Source organism: Bradysia coprophila (genome assembly GCF_014529535.1).
Source record: "Bradysia coprophila strain Holo2 chromosome X unlocalized genomic scaffold, BU_Bcop_v1 contig_117, whole genome shotgun sequence".
NCBI lineage: Eukaryota > Metazoa > Arthropoda > Insecta > Diptera > Sciaridae > Bradysia > Bradysia coprophila.
In genome coordinates, this window is record NW_023503292.1 from 3150823 (window position 1) to 3172365 (window position 21543).

General features: G+C 37.5%; 1 protein-coding gene and 1 long non-coding RNA gene across 4 annotated transcripts in view; both read left to right on the forward strand.

The window, feature by feature from the left end:
* Window positions 1–1043: 1043 nt before the first annotated feature.
* Window positions 1044–1420, forward strand: LOC119067059. Its single transcript, XR_005085849.1, has 2 exons — window positions 1044–1155; window positions 1214–1420. It is a non-coding gene; the product is annotated as an uncharacterized LOC119067059 (long non-coding RNA).
* Window positions 1421–11826: 10406 nt separating this feature from the next.
* Window positions 11827–21543, forward strand: part of LOC119067041 (chloride channel protein 2) — a 228147-nt gene continuing 218430 nt past the window's right edge. Inside the window, exons 1-2 of one of the 3 annotated variants that reach the window (XM_037169782.1) lie at window positions 11827–12314; window positions 15020–15093. In XM_037169782.1, the coding sequence (XP_037025677.1) occupies window positions 15066–15093 (28 nt within the window). In that variant the 5' untranslated portion in view covers window positions 11827–12314; window positions 15020–15065. Of the gene's footprint in view, window positions 12315–15017; window positions 15094–21543 lie in introns of those variants that run through there. The other 2 variants (XM_037169784.1, XM_037169783.1) reach the window with 2 other exon arrangements.

A 21543-nucleotide genomic window follows, 5' to 3' on the forward strand; every position in this document is an offset into this window, starting at 1 on the left:
GTAAATAGTCACTTCGTTAAATATAAGTCCTAATTCTTTCTCCAGAATGATGGCTATTGCGTTTTCTGGTATACCACCAGACAGAGCTTTTCTTTACATTGATGACGTCATCATCATCGGCAGATCAGAAGCAGAGCATTTGAGAAATTTACGATCTGTTTTTGAAACTTTGAGGAGGTGTAATTTGAAAATACACCCGAGGAAGTGTCAATTCTTTAGGCCAGAGGTGACTTTTCTAGGCCATTTATGCACCCCGAAAGGAATCTTACCAAATCCTGATAAGGGGCCATTCACAAATTACGCAAGCGATGGACGGTTAATTTTTGACCCACTTCCCCGTTTCGCACGCGTTTTTCATATTAAAATGCCTGATTTCTGACCCCCCCACTCCCCCTTAGGTGAGTGCGTAATTTGTGAATGGCCCCTAAGGCTTCGACAGTGAAAAATTACCCAAGTTCTCATCACAAAGAATCGGTAAAACGTTTAGTTGCGTTTGCCAATTACTACAGAAAGTTTATTAAAGATTTTGCTATACTTACGAAACCCATGAGCTATTTAACAAAGAAGCATGTTCCGTTTCGATGGTCTACGGAATGCAATGAGAATTTTTTGATTCTTAAGGATAGGTTACTCAATCCTTCTATTCTTGCATATCCTGATTTTCATAAACAATTCATTATAACAGTGGATGCATCCGCCATGGGATGTGGAGCAGTATTCAGTCAGTTACATGACAATGATGACTTACTAAGGTTTCTCACAGGTCAGATTTAGATCAAACCGTATGATTTACAAGTAACCTGAAATGATTCGAATCTAAGTTGCCCAAACTGAAGTTGTTTAATCGGTTTTTAGTCTTAGCAGTTGAAAACTGAGTTAGATTCAGATGTGCTAATAAATATGTTTAAATATTGCTGTTACCTCATCTTCGAGGTCACAGTATAAGAGCAAACAAAATTGATACTAGCTATATGGTTCTGTTCGTTCGAGTGATAAAATTGAAAAATTAATCAAAAAGACTTATCTGAGTCATTGTAGTCATTGTTATGACTTCGGTTTAGTTGACATTATATCTCTCTGATCAATGGACACGCAATGAGGTTCAAACCCAATTTTTTTTCTTGGAATTTGGAATGAATTCTAAATCTTTGGCTGGTATGTGAATTGTATTTATTTAAACAAAAAGACAAACAGCAAGTATTCAATATTACAGTAAAGTGAATGGAATACAATGGCTTTTTGGTCCGTGGAATGCACGCTCATTAAACGTTTTTTTTGTTTACGACTTGATACCCACAGCTGCATTCGATTTGTTGGTCGAAAAAACTTTTCGTTGTTCAACCGTTCAAGAACTAGTTGTTACGCGAATCTATATTTGTACAGCGTGTTTTAGCTGATTTTTTTAAAATAAATTCTGAAATTTACTTACTGAATGATGATGGTTCAAATTTTCCAAAACGGTGACGGTGACAGGAATAAAAATAATTAACAGGAAAAGCAAAAATAAAATCGAAACGACAAGAATCTGGACGGGCTATTTTATGGTACTGACGTTCTTGACATCTGAAACGGAACTCGTTCAGTTGGTTCAGTTCAGTGTTAATAAATTTGTGAATTCAATTACTTGTCGGGAGGGAACTTTTAAACCAGCTCTTGAGGCACATAATAGCTCGAATGGTTTCACGTTTCAATCGGCATCTAGTAGGAACAATCAAATCGGCTCCCATTGAAAAGTCTCGTTCAACGGCAACTGATGAGCCTTGAACAGGAAGAACATCGCGAGCTAATCGTGCCATTTGAGGTAACTCAGTTTGTTGACAACGCCAATATTCCAAAACATCCACTTTAGGAGTCGACAGAGGAAAGCTTAAATATTTCTTAAATTCTTTAGGTTCTTTGTAATTCTTCGCCCGTTTGAACATAAAGGAAAAAAACTCGTCACTCTCTTCGTTGGAATTATCCTGGCTGTTGTCTTCTGCTTCATCCTTGTAATCAGTTTCCAAACGCTCACAAATTACATTTTGGATCTCCTTTATTGACGACTTGCTGTAGTTGTGTTCTTTGAAAAAGTTTAACTTCAAAGCTGGATTTAGGAAAACTCCCAAAAAAGGAAGTTTCGACGACTGCAACTGAAGTTGAGTTTCATATTCTTCTAGTTTTCCTAGGCTTTTTTGTGCCGCAAAGGACAGTGCTCCCGTATTGTCTTTAATAAAGGATTTTAGTGATTCCAACAGCCAGTCCAATGTCGGTAGATAGGCACAGATTGTTGGATGGCGCTCCATTGACATAAGCTTCGTAGATCGATGAAATTTTTGCAGAAGTGTTTGCAAAACCTCAAGTTCCGCAAACTCTGATTCGGTCATCAGTAACGATTTCAAGGTTTTTTCGTTAGAACATAAAGCTCGCAGCGGTGTTTTTAAATAGGCAGCTCTTTCAATCATTTCAAAAGTGGAGTTCCATCTAGTTTTCACGTCAATTATCGGAACTAAGTATATGATGTCATAAAACTGACATAATTTCCACAGCTTCTCGCGCATTTGACAACTTTTCCGAACTTTTTTTATGAGCTTTCGAAGCTTTGAAACAGTTGATTTTTCGACATCGTGGTCAGTGGGTATTTCTTCTTCGTCGTCATCACATTCATCATTTTGCTCATCGGCCGATGAGAGTGTATCAACACCATTGAACTGTAATGAAACTTTCTCTTTAGAAGATCAAAAACTCTAGGAGGAACTAAATTACGTTTAAATTATCCAAATGACCCCATTCGTCGGTTTCATTGTTTAGTGGAATCTTCAATTCAGCAAAAAGAATTTGTACGGCCAAATTGAGAATGTGGGGCATACAACGGACTCTATTATCGGAAGCGGTAATATTGATGCCAACATTAATTCCATGTTTTTGCAGGAAATCCATAAAGGTGTTATTGGAATAAACATTGTCCATTGTTACCGCCATAATTTTTGAAAATGGGATGTCGAATCTATTCAAGCAATCGACAAAGTGTTTACATAAATTTTGGCCGCTGTGTTTTCCTTCAATATATGAAAAGTCGACAATAAGTGATTGATGGCCCAGTCCTCATCGATCCAATGTGCTCGAATAGCCATGAAAGCAATAACGTTTTTTGACGTCCACGCATCAATAGTAAAAGAAATTTTGCCCGGCACTTTGCTTAAGATTGACGTGATTACAACAATTCTTTCTTCAAATAGCTTCATTATGTCGCGCTTAACGGTCTGATCAGATATTGTAGTTGCAGTAGGATTCAAAGTCCTAACCATTTTTAGGAAATATTCTTCCTCGCATTCAGTAAAAGGCTGATTGCTCATTAAAATCCATTCAACTAGAGCCTTACGATACGATTCTTGAGAGAAAACCTGAATTATGAGAATTTTTACTTTCAACATTCAAATTTGAAATTCAATAGCTGTAATACAAAGGTTTCATCGACTGGACCCGACGTTATGTCCGCTCTATCAGGGTGAGCTTTCCTCAAGTGGCTGTTTAAATTACCGGTGCTGCCGTTAGTCTTGCCCGACAACTTATACGTTCTTTAAATATTTTCGATTTTATCAACTTATAATATAAATATTCTTTGGATAGTAATTACTTTGCGCAATAGTTGCAATGTCCGAACTCAGTTGAACCGTCATCACCCAATTTTATAGTGTAGTGCTTCCAAATGGAACTGTGACGCTTTTTCTTCTTGGGAACGGAGGCGTTTCCTCCCGCTTCTCCAATATTTTCGTTAGACTCTCCTTCTTCATTTTCTCCTTGACCAGCATCACCTACCTCATCGTGATCTCGCTTCATGTTCTGTTTTTTCTGGTCGGAATAATCTCAACTTAAAATGGTTGCCGAGATTTAAATTAAATTTTCAAAATTTAATGATAGGCTGGCTACTGGTTACTGTGATATTGTTTTGCAGTTTCAGTAAAGTGCTAAATATATCTACGACTGCTTTATACTATTTCAGTTTTATTAAAATTGTAACAGGTCAGGTTAGCCTATACAGTATATAGAGTTTTAGCTCGGATAAACAGTTTCACCTGAACTGTGTGGAACCTTATGACTTACCAATAGCATTCGCTTCAAAATCTTGGCCCAGAGCCGATGCACTGAAGTCTACACCAATACAAGAGTGCCTGGGTATTCATTTCGCTTTGACTCAATTTCGCCCATATGTCTATGGCACATCGTTTCTCGTAAGGACAGATCACAAATCATTGATTTATCTGTTCACTCACAAGAATATATCTCCAAAGTTATTGAGAGTTAGACTTGATCTGGAAGAGTATGATTTTTCTATTGAACACATAAGTGGCAAGAAAAACGTGGTGGCGGACGCGCTCTCACGCATCAAAATGCAAGATATTGTAGGTCTGTATGGAAAAACTACATCCGTACTGGCTATTACTAGATCAATGTCAAAAAATGCGAGGACTGACAATTTGACAACTAAGGTTGTCTCAAAAAACGAAGTGCTCCCTCACTATATCCCTATACTTGAACAATTGAACTCAAAGGTTGAGAAATTACCAAAAATGAAGTGCACGATTAATAAGTTAGCTAACAATGATGAAAGTATTGAACTAAGCATAATCATATTTCAAGGGCATAAACAATTATTTAAAATTTTATTTTAGTTTGACTGGTCTCACAGATTATGCGGTTATGAAAACAGCCCTTAGAAAACATTAGAAAAAACTGCAGTACGTCATAAATTGATCAAAATACAGCTGTCAATGAATGATATAATCTTTCGTTACATTTCAGTCCAGAAGTTTAAGGATATTTGTAATGATACTCTGAGTACTATACAATTTATGCTGATCAAAAAACGTATTACCGTACTAGACGAACAAAAACGAAAAGAATTACTGAACTTTTTTCACAACAATGAAATTTTTGGTGGCCATTTAAAAAAAAAGAACTATTGGTTCTTACGAAAACTCCACAGGAACCGTTTGACGTGGTAGTTGTAGACACTATTGGTCCGTTACCTATTTCTCACAATGGTAACAAATATGCAATCACAATAGTTTGTGACTTAAGTAAATACTTGGTTATGATACCAATACCCAATAAAGAGGCTACAACAGTAGCAAAAGCTATATTGACCAAATGTATTCTGAACACACAGCATGGGGAGCGAGGCTGATAACTCCGGTTAAAGGCAACGGTCTTCTAAACGCAATCAAAAAAGAAAACTGTAGTTACCACTCCGGCCGTACGCCAACGTACTGGCCTACAGACCAGAAAAAGGTACCAGATCTATTGTATTTCTTCATTTCAAGAGGAATATCACACAACAACATGGAAGTAGTAAACATGGTGGACCTGACTTCAGATCATACACCAGTGATTCTTAATCTCAATGCTACAGGCATACTAAAAAAGAAAAAAGAAAATCTTACTAACAAATGCACCGACTGGGAACTCTTCAGAAATTTAGTAGAAGAGTCAATCAACCTCAACGCTAGCCTGAAATCAAAACAGGAGCTTGATCTACAAACGGACAATTTTATCAGTCTTCTGCAAATTGCGGCAAGAACAGCAACTCCGGAACCAAAAGAAAAACTTATTCACGAAATCAATTATCCAGCCGAAATAAGAGAGCTTATCAAGGAAAGGAGAAAAGCGAGAAGACTTTGGCATAGGAGCAGAAACCAAAGTGACAAAAGAATCTTCAACAATATTAGTAACAGAGTTAATAAAGTTACAAAGCAGTATAGACAAGAAGGTTTTGAAAACTACCTAAGCAATTTAAGTTCGAGTAAAGATAGAGACTACTCTCTATGGAAAGCGACGAGACGATTCAAACGCCCATGCGTCCAAATCCCTCCCATAAAAGACTCCAGAGGTATTTGGTTACGAAAGGATACTGAAAAAACGGAATTCTTTGCAAAACATCTTGTAGAAATCTTTCAACCTCACAATGACATACAATCAAATGTAGACACAACACCAACCTACCGACCTGACAAAAAGTTCAAAAAATTCACTCCATATGAAATTGCAACAGAAATAGATAAACTAAACTAGAAAAAGGCTCCAGGTATAGATGAATTAGCACCAGGAGTATTGAAAGAACTACCAGCACATGCGGTGTACATGATTACATATCTGTTCAATGCATGCCTTAAATTCAAATATGTACCAAAAAGCTTCAAAATTGCGCAAGTAATTATGCTAAGAAAACCAGATAAACCGCCGGAAAAAGTAACCTCGTACAGGCCGATCTCACTGCTACCCACAATCTCAAAAATATTCGAGAAGTTGCTGATAAAACGACTAAAACCTTTGGTGAAAATCCCCGATTTTCAATTCGGTTTTAGAAACAACCATTCAACAATTGAACAAATTCATAGACTCACTACTAAAATTGAGAGTGCATTCGAAAAAAAGGAGTACTGCCCGGCAACATTCCTGGATGTATCACAGGCATTTGATAAACTGTGGCACGAAGGACTCACATATAAAACGAGTACACTCTTTCCAGGCAACTACTGTCAACTGCTTGAATCATACCTATCAGAGAGAACGTTCAGAGTAAAAGACGAAGAAACCTATTCAAACTTCTATCCAATACTAGCAGGAGTACCACAAGGAAGTGTATTGGCACCTTTCTTGTACACTATATATACTGCTGACATATCTGTAACCACAAACGCTTTCATTGGAACCTTCGCAGACGACACAGCGATCATGGCAACAGATACATCGCAGTCGGAGGCAGTTAAACATTTACAAAATGCTTTGGATAAAATAAATCAGTGGACCATCGATTGGAAAATAAAACTCAATGAGTCAAAATCTAATCACGTCACTTTCGCATTGCGTCACATAAACAGCAATCTCCGCATTTACCTCAATGGGATTCCCATTCCGCAGGCAGAGTCAGCTAAATATCTAGGATTAAACCTGGACAACAAACTAAACTGGAAACATCATGTGAAGCAAAAAGCTGAGCAAATCAAACACAAAACGAGACAAATGTACTGGTTAGTCGGATACAACTCTAAACTTAACCTGTGTTGTAAAAGATTGATTTACAAATCAATTTTCGCACCTATCTGGATGTACGGCTCTACTCTTTGGGGCTGTGCTAAAAAATCAAACACAGATATCATCCAAACAAGTCAAAACAACTTTCTTCGCATGATCACCAACGCATATCGTTACGTGACAAACAAAGAAATTCACAAAGATTTAAAAATACAATGGGTTGCCGATGTAATTCGGGAAAACGCCATCAAACACGAAAAAAGACTGCTTCACCACACCAACGTAGAAGCCATCTTATTACTAGATATTACAAATGAAATAAGGAGGCTGAAACGTGTTAAAGCCCACGAACTGACATGAAGGATGAAAACAGCACACCGCATAGGGACTCGACCATTTGGTCGTAAAACCCACACAAGTCTTACTTTCTTCTAATTACGCAAGTAAAAGGAAGATAGTACAACTCAACCCTAGTAATAAATTAACAAATAGTTAAGATTGTACTATTCATACCAATAAAGGTGTTTTTGAAAAAAAAAATGTATTCTGACCTACGGTCTAATGAAAAAGATTCTTACTGATTTAGGCCCTGAGTATGTAAACTCAATTGTAGTAGAACTATGTTCTCTCTTACACATAGAACATGACAAGTCTACCCCATACCACCATCGAACTTTTAATGAATACCTCAGGTCATACGTCGAAGAACAAAAAGAAGCTAAATATAAGTTACAAAAGGCGCACATCGAAGCTCAAAAACTCATTGAAAAAATGAAAGTTAGGAATAAAAACTATTATGATAAGAACGCAAAATCGCTTGATTTGTCTATCAATGATGAAGTAAAAATTGTAAAAGAACCATACGACAAACATGCAGAAATTTATGCTGGACCCTTCATAGTTCAAGATATCGAGGGATCCAACGTAAAGATCTTAGATGTATAGAAGCACGACTAACCTTTACCCTACTGATTAAAATTTTTCAGATTTGGTAATTCAAAGAATTTACGATACATTTGTCGATTCAATACTAAGAACACACATTCTTATTCTACGGACTATAAAGGACCGTTCAGTGTGTGTGGCTTCTATTGAGACCATTTATGGAAGAAAATCAAAGCCTAGCTTAGAAATTTCTTGAATTAAATTTAATCGCGAAAGGTACCGCCAAAGACTGTCCCAAGCCAGTTTGAAAAAGAGTGGAGGGAATGAAGTTTAACGAGGACGTAGCAGTAAATAAGATAGGATTAGATAGATCAATCTTAATGTTGAATGAATCGTGAGCTGGAAGCCGAAAGAATTGGGGTTAAGGGACCAACGTTGAGGTGAAACAACACGATCAGGAAGCCAAAGGATAGAACGATCCCAGAATTCTTATTAGCTACTAGGTTAAGCTTTTAAAGGACGAATAACCTTTTGCTCAGATAGGTTCAAAAGAATGGGCAAAGCTTTATGGAAAAGAATGTTCAAAAAGAGTAACACTACCCCGTCGGGCACTGTGCACTTTGATAGCACGGTGGTCCCCGAACGTGCAGAAATGTGCGGGTCAGAGCTCGAGGATTACCGGGGGCGAGCAAAGTAAAGCTTTCATACTCACCAACCCGCAGTAGCAAGCGTGGTGTTTTAATGCTAAAAACCTTCAAACGAAGCCATAACGAATTATACATTGCCACATATAATGCCAGAACATTGTCGTCAAGACAAAAAATGCAAGAAATGGAAGAAGAGCTAGAAAAGATAAAATGGGATGTTGTGGGAGTGAGCGAAGTGAGAAAACCTGGAGAGGAATGCCTGAAATTACAATCAGGACATACATTCTTCTACCGAGGAAGTGACAGTCAGATGCTGATGCACGGTGTCGGATTGTTCATAAACAAGCGGTGGTCGGATCGCATAATTCACACGAAAAGCATATCCGATCGAGTGATATACGTAAGCCTGAAGATAAATAACAGATACAGTGTCAAATTAATTCAGGTTTACGCACCCACGTCCACTCATGATGACGAAGAAGTAGAAAGATTCTATGAAGATGTCGAGAAAGCTCTTAGCAACGACCAAAGAAATGAGCGTGGAACTACTTTACTCAACTTCTTACAGCAACACAATTTGTACTCAATGAATTCATTTTTTGCAGGAAAGCCTCAACGGAAATGGACTTGGGCTAGTGCAGATGGTGTAACGAAAAATGAGATCGATTACATCATAACTGGCTGTAAGTCAACCGTTAAGAACGTTACGGTCCTAAACAATTTTTCAACCGGTAGTGATCACCGAATGGTTCGTGCAAGAGTCACGTTAAATACCAGATTTCAAAGATCACAACTAGTTCAGAAAAGTGAAAGGATTGACGTACAACGGCTTTACACACAAAATGAAGAATTTGCTACGAAAATGACTGCCGAATTAGATAACGTCAACAATCAATGTGAAACATTGGACGAATTGAATACCAAAATCGATACAAAGTCGATACAATAATGGGTTTCATGAAATCCAAATGCAAATCCGTCCAAGGGAAAGAATCAAAACTCAGCAGAGAAACATTAGACCTGATCGCAAGCAGAGCAGAGTTGGTAAAAAACGGAGGACGAGATTCGGTGGAATACCGGAACCTGTCTAAAAGTATCAACAAAGCAAGGAGATCAGATGAAAGAAAATATAATGTCCAATTGGCTCAAAACATAATTGAAGCTAACTGCAATATGAAAGTCCTACGGAGAAAAATGACAAACGCCAAAAAAGAAATCTTCAAACTACGAGACAAAACAGGAACGATCCAAACGGATCGAAATGCGATATTAAACATTGCAACAGAATTTTATGAGAATTTGTTTTCTTCAGCAAGACAGAGTCCAACGGAAGAAACCGAAGATAGACCAATAATAAGAAACGTGGGATCGGAGGATATGCCCGACATAACTGTTGATGAAGTCAAGACCGTAGTAGCCGAGATGAAAAACAAAAAGTCTCCCGGAGAAGATGGTGTTCCAGTGGAAGCCATTAAACTAGGTGGAGACTCATTATTAAAGGCAATCACGGCTTTGTTTAATCAATGTCTTCAATGGGAAGAAGTACCAGAAGCCTGGGAAAATGCGGTAATTACATTGCTGCATAAAAAAGGAGACATAACAAAGCTGGAAAATTACCGGCCCATAAGCCTATTGTCAACACTCTACAAGTTGTTTATGAAAATCATTACGAAGAGGAACACTAACAAGTTCGACTTCTACCAACCTGTTGAACAAGCTGCTTTCAGATCTGGTTTCAGCACAAACGACCATTTGCAGGTGATGAGAACGCTTATTGAGAAGTGTCGTGAATACAACATCGACATAGTCTTGCTATTCATAGACTTCGAAAAAGCTTTCGATTCAGTGGAAACATGGTCGATATTGGACGCATTAGACGAATGTAGAGTAGACTCAAGGTACTCCAACACAATTCGATATGGCCGAGGTGTAAGGCAGGGTGACACCATTTCACCGAAATTATTCACGGCGATTCTGCAGAGTATTTTTAGGAAGTTAAACTGGAGTAAAATGGGAATAAAGATAAATGGAGAGTACCTGAGCAATCTCCGCTTCGCTGATGACATTGTACCGATAGCAGCGAATCTAGGTCAGGCTCAGCTTATGCTACAACAGTTAAGTGAAGAGGCGAGCAAAGTTGGCCTCAAGATGAACTTATCGAAAACAAAAGTCATGACCAACATCGGGGACGATAGAGAAATCAAAATTGGTGACACTGTCATTGAACGAGTCGACAGCTATGAATATCTAGGACATAAACTGAAGTTAGGTCTGGACAACCAAACTGCAGAAATAAGACGTAGGATTGGTCTTGCATGGGCAGCGTTCGGAAAACTCAGACTAATTTTCAAAAGCAAAATGAATAATAGTCTGAAACGCAAAGTTTTCGACACTTGTGTCCTTCCAGTGCTCACTTACGGAGCGGAAACGTTAACTTTAACAAAAGCATCCGAAGATAAATTGAGAGTGACACAAAGAGCCATGGAACGGAGTATGCTCGGAATAACACTCAGAGACAGAATGACGAATCAATGGATTCGACAACAAACCAGGGTCGTTGATGTCATGGAAAGAATAGCATCTCTGAAATGGAGCTGGGCGGGACATATTGCAAGAAGGACAGACGAACGTTGGACCAAAAAGATCATGAACTGGCGACCATATAAAAGACGAGCTATAGGTAGACCACCAGAGAGATGGACAAACGGAATTAAGAATATTGCAGGTACAAACTGGCAGCAAATGGCAATGGATCGTACGAAATGGAAAGAAGTTGGAGAGGCCTACATCCAGCAGTGGATAGAAACAGGCTGAAAAAGAAGAAGAAGAAGAAGGGTACGAAAATTGATGTCACTGGAAACGAAAAGTGATGCCACTGTAACGAAAAGGTTTAGTTGGTTTAGGGTAAGAGTAGGGCGACCGACGAACTAGGGTCACGTACGCAATAGATGTACGGGTTCGTACGGGGCTCAGTCGCAGCGAACGCTCCAACTGTTCTGACGGCTCGTTCTAATCTTAACTTTACGATTATTTGATCAGTTGAGTATTTATGTAATCAACTTGTTCATATATACCATATTGTTGATAAGTATTAGTCAATACAAAAGAAGCAAAATAATTACAAACAACACATTGATAGAAATTCGAATGATATTTGTACGGTTTGTATAGCATGCATATTTTTGGATAGGTAAGTAAATATGTTATCAACTCCGCAGAATACAGATGATTTTTGCTTCTTTTTGAATGTATATTCAATTTGGTGTTACATTATCTTTTACTAAGTAAAAAAACACGTCCTCTATACAGTAATTAGCACATAAAATTACAGCTAAAGACAAAAAAAAATATTGATAATATATTGAACATTTGTTTCGTTTGAATCTATCTACCCCCACCTCAACTTAAAGTTGAGTCTGCAGTGACGATAATTTACGAATACAAGTGTATGATGTAAAAAAGTGCTCTTGAAATACGTATTTATTTCATTTTGATATGTTATTTTAATTCATTTATCAACTTTTCAACGCAAAGCCCGCAAACAAATAAGCACCAAAAGTGTTTGGCGTGTGTGTGGTTTGAAATGTAATCAAATTATACTCATTTCTCACTTCGTGTTAGATTACTCATTTATGTAAGAGTTGTTAGAGTGAACAATCTGAATTACTTTAATAGTAACTTGCAAAGTTATAAACAGATTTGTGCTTAATACCGATAAAAAATTTGCAATGTTATAAAAAAAATTGTGCTTTATTAAAAAAAAAAACAACAGTAAGTGTGAATTTTTTTGATTGAAATTCCTAACCTTAAATGAAGACAAAACATATGCTTAGGGGCCATTCATAAAGTGCGCACGCAGTGTGCGGTCATTTTTTGACCCCCTCCCCCCCGATTCGCACGCGATTTTCCATATAAAAAGTTCCAATTTCAGACCCCCCCTCCCCCCTTAAGTACGTGCGCACTATTTGAATGACCCCTTATATATATGCTAATATATATCAAAACAATTTTTAATAATGCTACAACTTCTACTTTATTTAAATTCACAACTTATCAGACCCACGAATTTCGACAGCATTGATCTTAAATGGTTTCTTGTATTTTGCACCAGAAAACTAAACATTTTATGTGTGTGAAAAAAATTTCAACTGGTAAAATCTTTAAACAAGTAGCGACCTCAGCCAAGTGAAGTTTTGTATTGCTTTTAAGGAATAACGTAATGTCTTCTCATTATATTATTACACAAGCAATTAGAATACTTATCTATAGTAAACATCTCTGCCGAAACATGCCGTCCAACATGATGGGTTGATTGTAAAATTGTTCAAGTTGGGTATTTATTTGTTTTTGCTTGAGGTGAGTTTGTACTTAATTCATACTTGCGTGGCCGCAATCAGTTTGAAAAGATTGCAAACTGGAAATCTCAGACTTTTGATGTTAAATAAGGTGTTCCTCAGATAGACAGAGTGGCCTTAATAGATTTTTAGACCCGTGTTAGGGTCTTATACATTTGAGCATACATTTGCAAAACGCCAAATTTATCGGCCTCCGTAAGGGGAAACCTATTGTGGTTGTCCAGAATCAGCAAGAAAAAAGTCCGTCTCTTTGTCTGAAGATAAATTTTCTTGCAGGTCTGTTCCTGAACATCTGCCACTTTGCGACGCAGATTTTTTTTGGTAAAATGTTTGTTGTTTCCAGTCTAATTTTTAGCCCCGTACGAAGTACTGGGGGCTTATAAGATTAATATGCCGTTTGTAACATGTTGAATTGGAAGCAGACGGTAAGGGCAAAGCATTTGTCTATGTTCATAGATAACGAATCCGCAATAAAAACAAGACATCAGAACAGTCGGAGCGTTTGCTGCGACTTAGCCCCGTACGACACGTAATCCTATTTCGTCCGCAACCATAATACGTCCGTAGCCATAATAAGCCCGGAACCCTAATACGTCTACAACCCTCTAATGCGTCTGTTACCAAAATGCAAGTCAAGTTGGGCATTGTCAAATTTACTGAAACTGTTCATTTTTAAAATTGCGCATAGCGCAATTACGAAAGCCCGTACGAAGTACCTTTCAAATAAAGCCAACAACTTACGACATTATTTTAGAAACCCAAAATTTTTTGCCAACTTTCCATTGGGTATTCAATTACCTCTCAAATGAAACAAAAACTAGCAAAATCGGATGAGATTTACTCGATTTATGTGCAAAAAGCACGTAGGGCCGAGTAGCGGCCTTAGTCCAAGGGCCCTAATTTGAAACTTTTTTCGACACGTTCTTTTCGGTATTCAATTACCTTCCATAAAAAACTAAATCTAGCAAAATCGGATGAGATTTACTCGATTTATGTGCAAAAAACACTTAGGCCCGAGTAGCGGCCTTAGTCCAAGGGTCCAAATTTGAAACTTTTTTCGACACGTTCTCTTCGGTATTCAATTACCTTTCATAAAAACGTAAATCTAGCAAAATCGGATGAGATTTACTCGATTTATGTGCAAAAAACACTTAGGGACGAGTAACAACCTTTGAGCCCTCCCAACAAGCCCGCGTTGAATCTTACCCAAAAACGATGTTCAGCAAGTTTGTTCTACTCGTCAATACCTTTCATTTGATATATTACAAGCAGCTATTGCGCGCGTATTTCGGTAGATATCGTCGAAAGACTGAAAAACACCTATAGGGCCCTAGCTCTGGAAGGGCCGACCCTACCATGCCCATTTTCGAATTTGACCTTACTTTTGTCGATACCAATCGGGGAAAAAAAGAATTTTGAAAAAAAGTTGTGATTTACTCAAGGAAATTGTTTTATTTGAAAGGTACTTCGTAATTTTAAAAATGAACAGTTTCAGTAAATTTGACAATGCCCAACTTGACTTGCATTTTGGTAACAGACGCATTAGAGGGTTGTAGACGTATTAGGGTTCCGGGCTTTTTAGGGCTACGGAAGTATTATGGTTTTATACGAAATAGGATTACGGGTTGTACGGGGCTAAGTCGCAGCAAACGCTCCGACTGTTCTGATGCCTTGTTTTTATTGCGGATTCGTCATCTATATACATAACCAAATGCTTTGCCCTTACTGTCTGCTTCCAATTCGACGTGTTACAAACGGCATATTAATCTTATAAGCCCCCAGTACTTCGTACGGGGCTAAAAATGTCCGTCTGTCCGTGACCCCTCTAGCTTGAGTAAATCACAACTTTTTTTCAAAATTCTTTTTTTCCCCGATTGGTATCGACAAAAGTAAGGTCAAGTTCGAAAATGGGCATGGTAGGGTCGCCCCTATTAGGCCGAGATCTTAACACCGACACTCTGAAGTATTTTAGTTCGGATTGGCGAAATTAACGAAAAATCTGATCCGATTTCTATAAACTTTTTTTTTGTCGATCGGTATTGTAAATTCCTTTTAATTGATTTAAACTTTAAACTTTTCAAATAAATATGTGTGGTTAATTTTTTTATTTTTTTATTTAAGCTATGGACGCGCAACTACTTACATCATCTTTGTCAAAAAAGGAAGAATGCGGACTGGGCTACCAAAACACATTAGTAAGTTTTATTCTCAAAAAATTTTTAGCCCCGTACGAAGAACAAAGGGGCTTATAGGATTACGATGCCGTGTGTAATTGATGGAATTCGATGCATACAGTAAGGGCAAAGTGTTTGCCTATGTTCATAGATGACGAATCCGCAATAAACATTTTGTCTGTCCGTCTGTCACATCGATATCTTGAGTCAAATCCGATTCCCTGAAAGATAGTCGAAATAGTAAGGCCTTCGTGAGTTAGGGCCATCTAAGTGATTTAAGGTCTTTTGGTGATAAGTATGGCAAAATGAACAATGGAAATGTTTTTTAAAATCGGGTGAGTGGACCGTGAGTTAGGGCCTTAGAAGTGAAAGGCTACTCGGCCCTATATGTATTTTGCATATAAGTCGATTAAATTTGATCCGTTTTTCCTAATTTTTGTTTCATTTAAAAGGTTGAATAGAATGTTGTTGAAAAAAAATTAAATTTGGATCCTTGGACTAGATTTTCAGTAAAAATTCAACCGCCGCCGGTCGAAATTTTAAATTGTTCAGCCGATAGCACCGCCGCCGATAAAAATGAAACACTGCGCCGCCGGTTATTTTCTCCTTATTTTTCGGCGCAAAGTAGAGGTAATTGGGAATGATTTCGTTTCAACAAGTCCGAGAAAAAATACATTTTTATCAAAAAACATAACAGAATTGATTGAGCAAAACCAACAGGCGTGCATATTTCATGTGTGAGAAAGCATGGTAGACAACTAATAGTTGACTACTGACTCGAAAAAATCTGTGGTATCTTGTAAAAATTGGGCTCGTTTGAAAAGTAAACTCCATCGCTACGCTCGCATACGATGATGTCGATAAAAAAAAAGAAAATAATATTTTGGAAAAGTGTTTTTATATGCTTCTCTTTTGCTCCATTGGCTCACATTTTACTGTCAGATTTTTCAACTTTCTTCTTTATTGACCATGGAAAAGTTTGAAACTAGTGCAGGTTTCGAAAAATCTGCCAAAATAATTGGAGTTTCGGCTGGTATGTAGCTGATTGGAAAATCTTGACTTTCTCGAATACTTTATGTACGGTTTGGATTTTGAGAACTTGAAATTAGTGGTAATTGGTGATCTTTTTACAAAAAAAATGTAAAAAAAAGTTTTCAATTCGTTCAACCAAAACATCCAATTCACCGTGGAGGTAGAGAAAGACAGAAAAATGGCTTTCTTGGACCTATGGATTATCAGATACTTGAATTTCGACTCGAACATGCTGTTTTCATACAAACAACAAACGTAACACAATCAAAATTCTAAAGAATGGTTACCCGAAGAGATTCGTACGACAAACGATCGATCAAACGTTGAGAAAGAATCAAGAGAATGGCAATGACGACAGAATACAAAAGACGGAAAAAAAAGGAAAGTTTGTCGCAATCCCGTACGTGAAAGGCCTTTTTGAACAGATTAAAGCCATTTTCCAAGAAACAGACAAATTAATTGTTGAAAAAGGTGCTAATAATCTGAACAATCATGTGTACGCGCGTCTGAGAGATGAAGTACCAAAAGTATACAAGTAGTATACAACATTCCTTGCTCATGTGATCTGAGATATGCAGGCGAGACGAAAAATCGTTTGGAAACACACACCGAAATGGAGTGAAGTCTTATTCAAGGATCGAAACCACAAAGCACGGCGACAAATTAAAGAGATGATCGGAATAAAGCAAACACATAACAACATCCACAAAAAAACGGACACTTTGTTCCTATCAACGATCTTGCTGGGTTTGAAAAGAGAATTTGAATCCGACTCCAACAGAAGAAACGAGAATCTGACTGAACAGATGGGAAGAGTGACATTACAATTGAAAATAAACAAAAGTGATAAAAGTTCTAGTCATGTATGACCATCGAAATAGAAATCGAATCTGTGATAATTGACGCAACTGATTAATGTAATTAGTCAGTGTAAGCTAAGTAAAATGTGTTCAGGAATTAGTTTTATGAAGATTGATCGTCTTTAATCGATCCAATGCGATACGCGAAATATTTGGTTAATAAATAATTCTAATCGAAACTGAGCTACATCACATCGACTTTTCTTATTGGAAAGTAACAGAAAACTGGGAAAAAAATGTAATAAAAAGTCAATTACTTAGTTTTCCGTTTAAAAATCCAACTTTTAAGGGAGTTTAGTTTCATTGAGAATGTCTTGAACTGCTTTTTGTCACAACAAGAAATTGAATATTCAGCACTGGTCTTCAAATGAAATATTTTAAATTTAGAGTGAGGTATTTAATTTTTTTTGAAAAGTAATAACAGTTTCTGAAAAAAAAACTTCAGTGAAAAAATTTTACAGCCGCCGCCGAACAAAAGTTGACCAGCGTACCTTGGACTAAGGCTGCTACTAGGGTCCTATGTGTATCTTGCATATAACTCGAGTAAATGTCATCCGTTTTTCCTAATTTTTGTTTCATTTGAAAGGTAATCGAACACCAAATAGAATATTGTTGAAGAAGGTGCTAATAATCTGAACAATCATGTGTACGCGCGTCTGAAAGATGAAGTACCAAAACTACAGAAATCAGAAATTTGGGTCCTTAGATTAAGGCCGGTACTAGGGCCCTATTAGAGGTGTGCGCCGCCGAGTTCAGCCGGCGCGCCGCCGGCTGGAGGTACTCAGCCGAGCGCCGCCGCCGATACAAAAATATGACGTCAGCCGCCGTCAGCCGCCGACTGTTTTCATCGGCTGGACCACAAAATAAGTTTAGGGCCTCATTCAACTAAATATCACGATTTTCAATTTCTCCGATGGAGCTTAGCGTTTCTTTGAATGGTAGCAATCGCAAATCTTCGTTCTTAACACGTAATGTATTTTAAAAGCATAATTTCTATTATTGTTTAGGTATATGGAATATTTCATCGATATAAAACGGTTCGATGAGTGCTGTAAAACATCATGTATGTTTAACGTAAACTTCTTCTGAGAAAGCGCGTGGAATGATAAGAAAATTGTGATTTTTACTTATTATTATAATTTGACGTAAAACATTCGATTTATAAGTCGATTGACAATACAATTTGTATGGAAAAATTCCTTATAATTTCCTCGTTTTACGTCAACTTAAAACTAAATTAAATTAAATTAAATAAAAATCGCAATCTGCCTTAATGTCATATTACAAATACCTTGTGTTGAATTTTTATTTTTTAAAAAGAAATTTTAGTCGACTCTTACCTCACCTTGCATTTCAAGAAGAGTTTTTTTTTACTCTCTAGTGAGTCACTAGTCATAGGACAGTCTCGGAATTATAAGAAGTAACTATTACAATCCAATCGGCGCTATTCATTCCACATGCATTTCCAACTTTATGACATTTATGTATGTATTATAACGTGTAAATCGTATGTGGAATGAATATCGATTGGATTGTAAATTAAACTAAACTTTTTAAAGCTCTGGGGCGATCCCCAAAATCTGCATTTTCCAGACTTATCATTATATCTCGTAATTACGTTTCCATGTAGTTCTGAATATTTTGCACTATCTGTAACAATATGTCCAGACCTACCTGTGACTCTTTCGAGTTACGTACTTTATGGACCATCCCTCTGCATTTTATGAAAAATAAACTGGAGTCGTACCACTAAAGTAATTAGTTTTTAACAACGAACTTTAGAAGTTTCGTTGTTCTTTCGACTATTAGCAAACCCAGTTTATTTATCTTCGAATTAAATTTTCAAAGATTCAAAATTTGAAAGAAATGAAGTTAGTCGAGTTGGATAGGCGCTGGATTTATAAACCAGAGGTTGCTAGTTCAAGCCCAGCTGTGGACATTATGAGCAAAAATGCTTTCACTTCAGATTTTGATGTCTAGTATGTTTCACTAAATAAAAATTAAACTTTGTTGGTTTTACACCAGAGGTCACAGGTACTCATAATTCTTGTATTAGATTAGAAATGAAGTAGGTATTCTTATGTATAACTGTAAAAACATTGACTTTTCTTTGAATTTTTAGAATACTGTCCAAAATTGTAATTACAAATGTTTTAATCTTATTGATTCAAATCGTGTTGACTAAAGTTATTGCTTTTTGAGGGTCGTACGTATGATTATGTAAAATTTTGCAGCTTCCTTTCACAGCCTCGAGACCAATATTTTCTGTTATATTTTGGATTTCGAATTTTGAGCAGTCCAAAAAGAATTTAGTCAACGTTCCCCTCGCTCCTATCAGAAGGCCGATTACTTCAAGCGATTAAGTTAAACTTTCTCATTAACATATGGGATATACACAATTCGTAAATGGCTTTCTTTTCTTCATCCACCATGATTGATTGATTCTCGTCAATTTCAAATCTAACCGTCGGATCAATTATAAAACCTATCCTTGTTTTTTCGTTGAATGCAATTATATCAATTCTTCTATTTGATCCATCGGATGAAATGCAAGCAAATTCGACTATTACTGTCCATCCTTTCTTTCTCAGTTCATTGGCGATTATCTTAACAATACTGTTGTGTCGATTGTGTCGCAAAAGTTCTCCCTGACTACACATACCCAGAACATGTGGAAGAGTTTCTATCTCGTTACAGAATGGAGTTCCGCAACGCTTTGTTCAGTTGAACGACCAGGGATGGCTCTGAATGCAGCAACATTACCGATTATTTTGAAGTATGTGACACCAATTACTGAATTCTTTTTGTCTCAATTCCTCACGAATCATGTCTGAGAATTTCTTTGATTTTGATTGTGATTTGGTTTCCAGGCGTTGAAGGCAAGTATTCAGTTCATTATCTAGGCTGCGGGTTCCTATAACAATTGAATTGTTCGGTCTAGCATGTTTCTGAATCATGTCCGAAGCGAAACCCCCAAAAAAAGAACGAAGATTTTTTTTTGAGACGCGGCAACTATGTATTGCCAAACATTTCAGTTTCTGCCCTTTGGACTTTATCACCACAAAACCACTCGAATATGTAGGTTTAAAATTGCCTGAGATACATCGTTTTGAAATTGGTCACTTTTCATACAAAATATACCAAATTTACTTTTTCCAAACAATCAAAATCTTTCAACTTACTCTTTATGTTTCTATCTATCTATCTATCTATCTATCTATCTGTCTATCTATCGACGGTCGATCTAGGAAACTATTCAGCCAATCTCCATGAAATTTTGCAGGAGCCTCAGGGTGGGCATAAAAATGAAAATGTGATACGCCGCGCCATTACCCCACGAAAAATCAGAATTTTGTGTTATTGGCCTCGAAGTGGTTCCTGAGTGTGGTTTTCGAGGGTCGGGAACGCGTTTTCGGCTGTAGCTTAGCTGTATTGAAACTTACAGAGGCGTGCGACCCATCAAATGAAAGGTATTCGCCACACGAATCAAACAAAAATTGGTGCAGATCCGGTTGAGCTAGAGTGGTCAGAGTGACCAAATTTTGAGCTACTCGAGAGTTACTTTTTTCGGAAAATTGGAAATGGGTAGGTGAATTAGGGTTTTCTTCTTCTTCTTCTTCTTCTTTTTCAGCCTGTTTCTATCCACTGCTGGATGTAGGCCTCTCCAACTTCTTTCCATTTCGTACGATCCATTGCCATTTGCTGCCAGTTTGTACCTGCAATATTCTTAATTCCGTTTGTCCATCTCTCTGGTGGTCTACCTATAGCTCGTCTTTTATATGGTCGCCAGTTCATGATCTTTTTGGTCCAACGTTCGTCTGTCCTTATTGCAATATGTCCCGCCCAGCTCCATTTCAGAGATGCTATTCTTTCCATGACATCAACGACCCTGGTTTGTTGTCGAATCCATTGATTCGTCATTCTGTCTCTGAGTGTTATTCCAAGCATACTCCGTTCCATGGCTCTTTGTGTCACTCTCAATTTATCTTCGGATGCTTTTGTTAAAGTTAACGTTTCCGCTCCATAAGTGAGCACTGGAAGGACACAAGTGTCGAAAACTTTGCGTTTCAGACTATTATTCATTTTGCTTTTGAAAATTAGTCTGAGTTTTCCGAACGCTGCCCATGCAAGACCAATCCTACGTCTTATTTCTGCAGTTTGGTTGTCCAGACCTAACTTCAGTTTATGTCCTAGATATACATAGCTGTCGACTCGTTCAATGACAGTGTCACCAATTTTGATTTCTCTATCGTCCCCGATGTTGGTCATGACTTTTGTTTTCGATAAGTTCATCTTGAGGCCAACTTTGCTCGCCTCTTCACTTAACTGTTGTAGCATAAGCTGAGCCTGACCTAGATTCGCTGCTATCGGTACAATGTCATCAGCGAAGCGGAGATTGCTCAGGTACTCTCCATTTATCTTTAATCCCATTTTACTCCAGTTTAACTTCCTAAAAATACTCTGCAGAATCGCCGTGAATAATTTCGGTGAAATGGTGTCACCCTGCCTTACACCTCGGCCAATTCTGAATTTCTCCGTGCTCTTATGAAGTTTTATACATGAAGTAGCATTTTTGTAC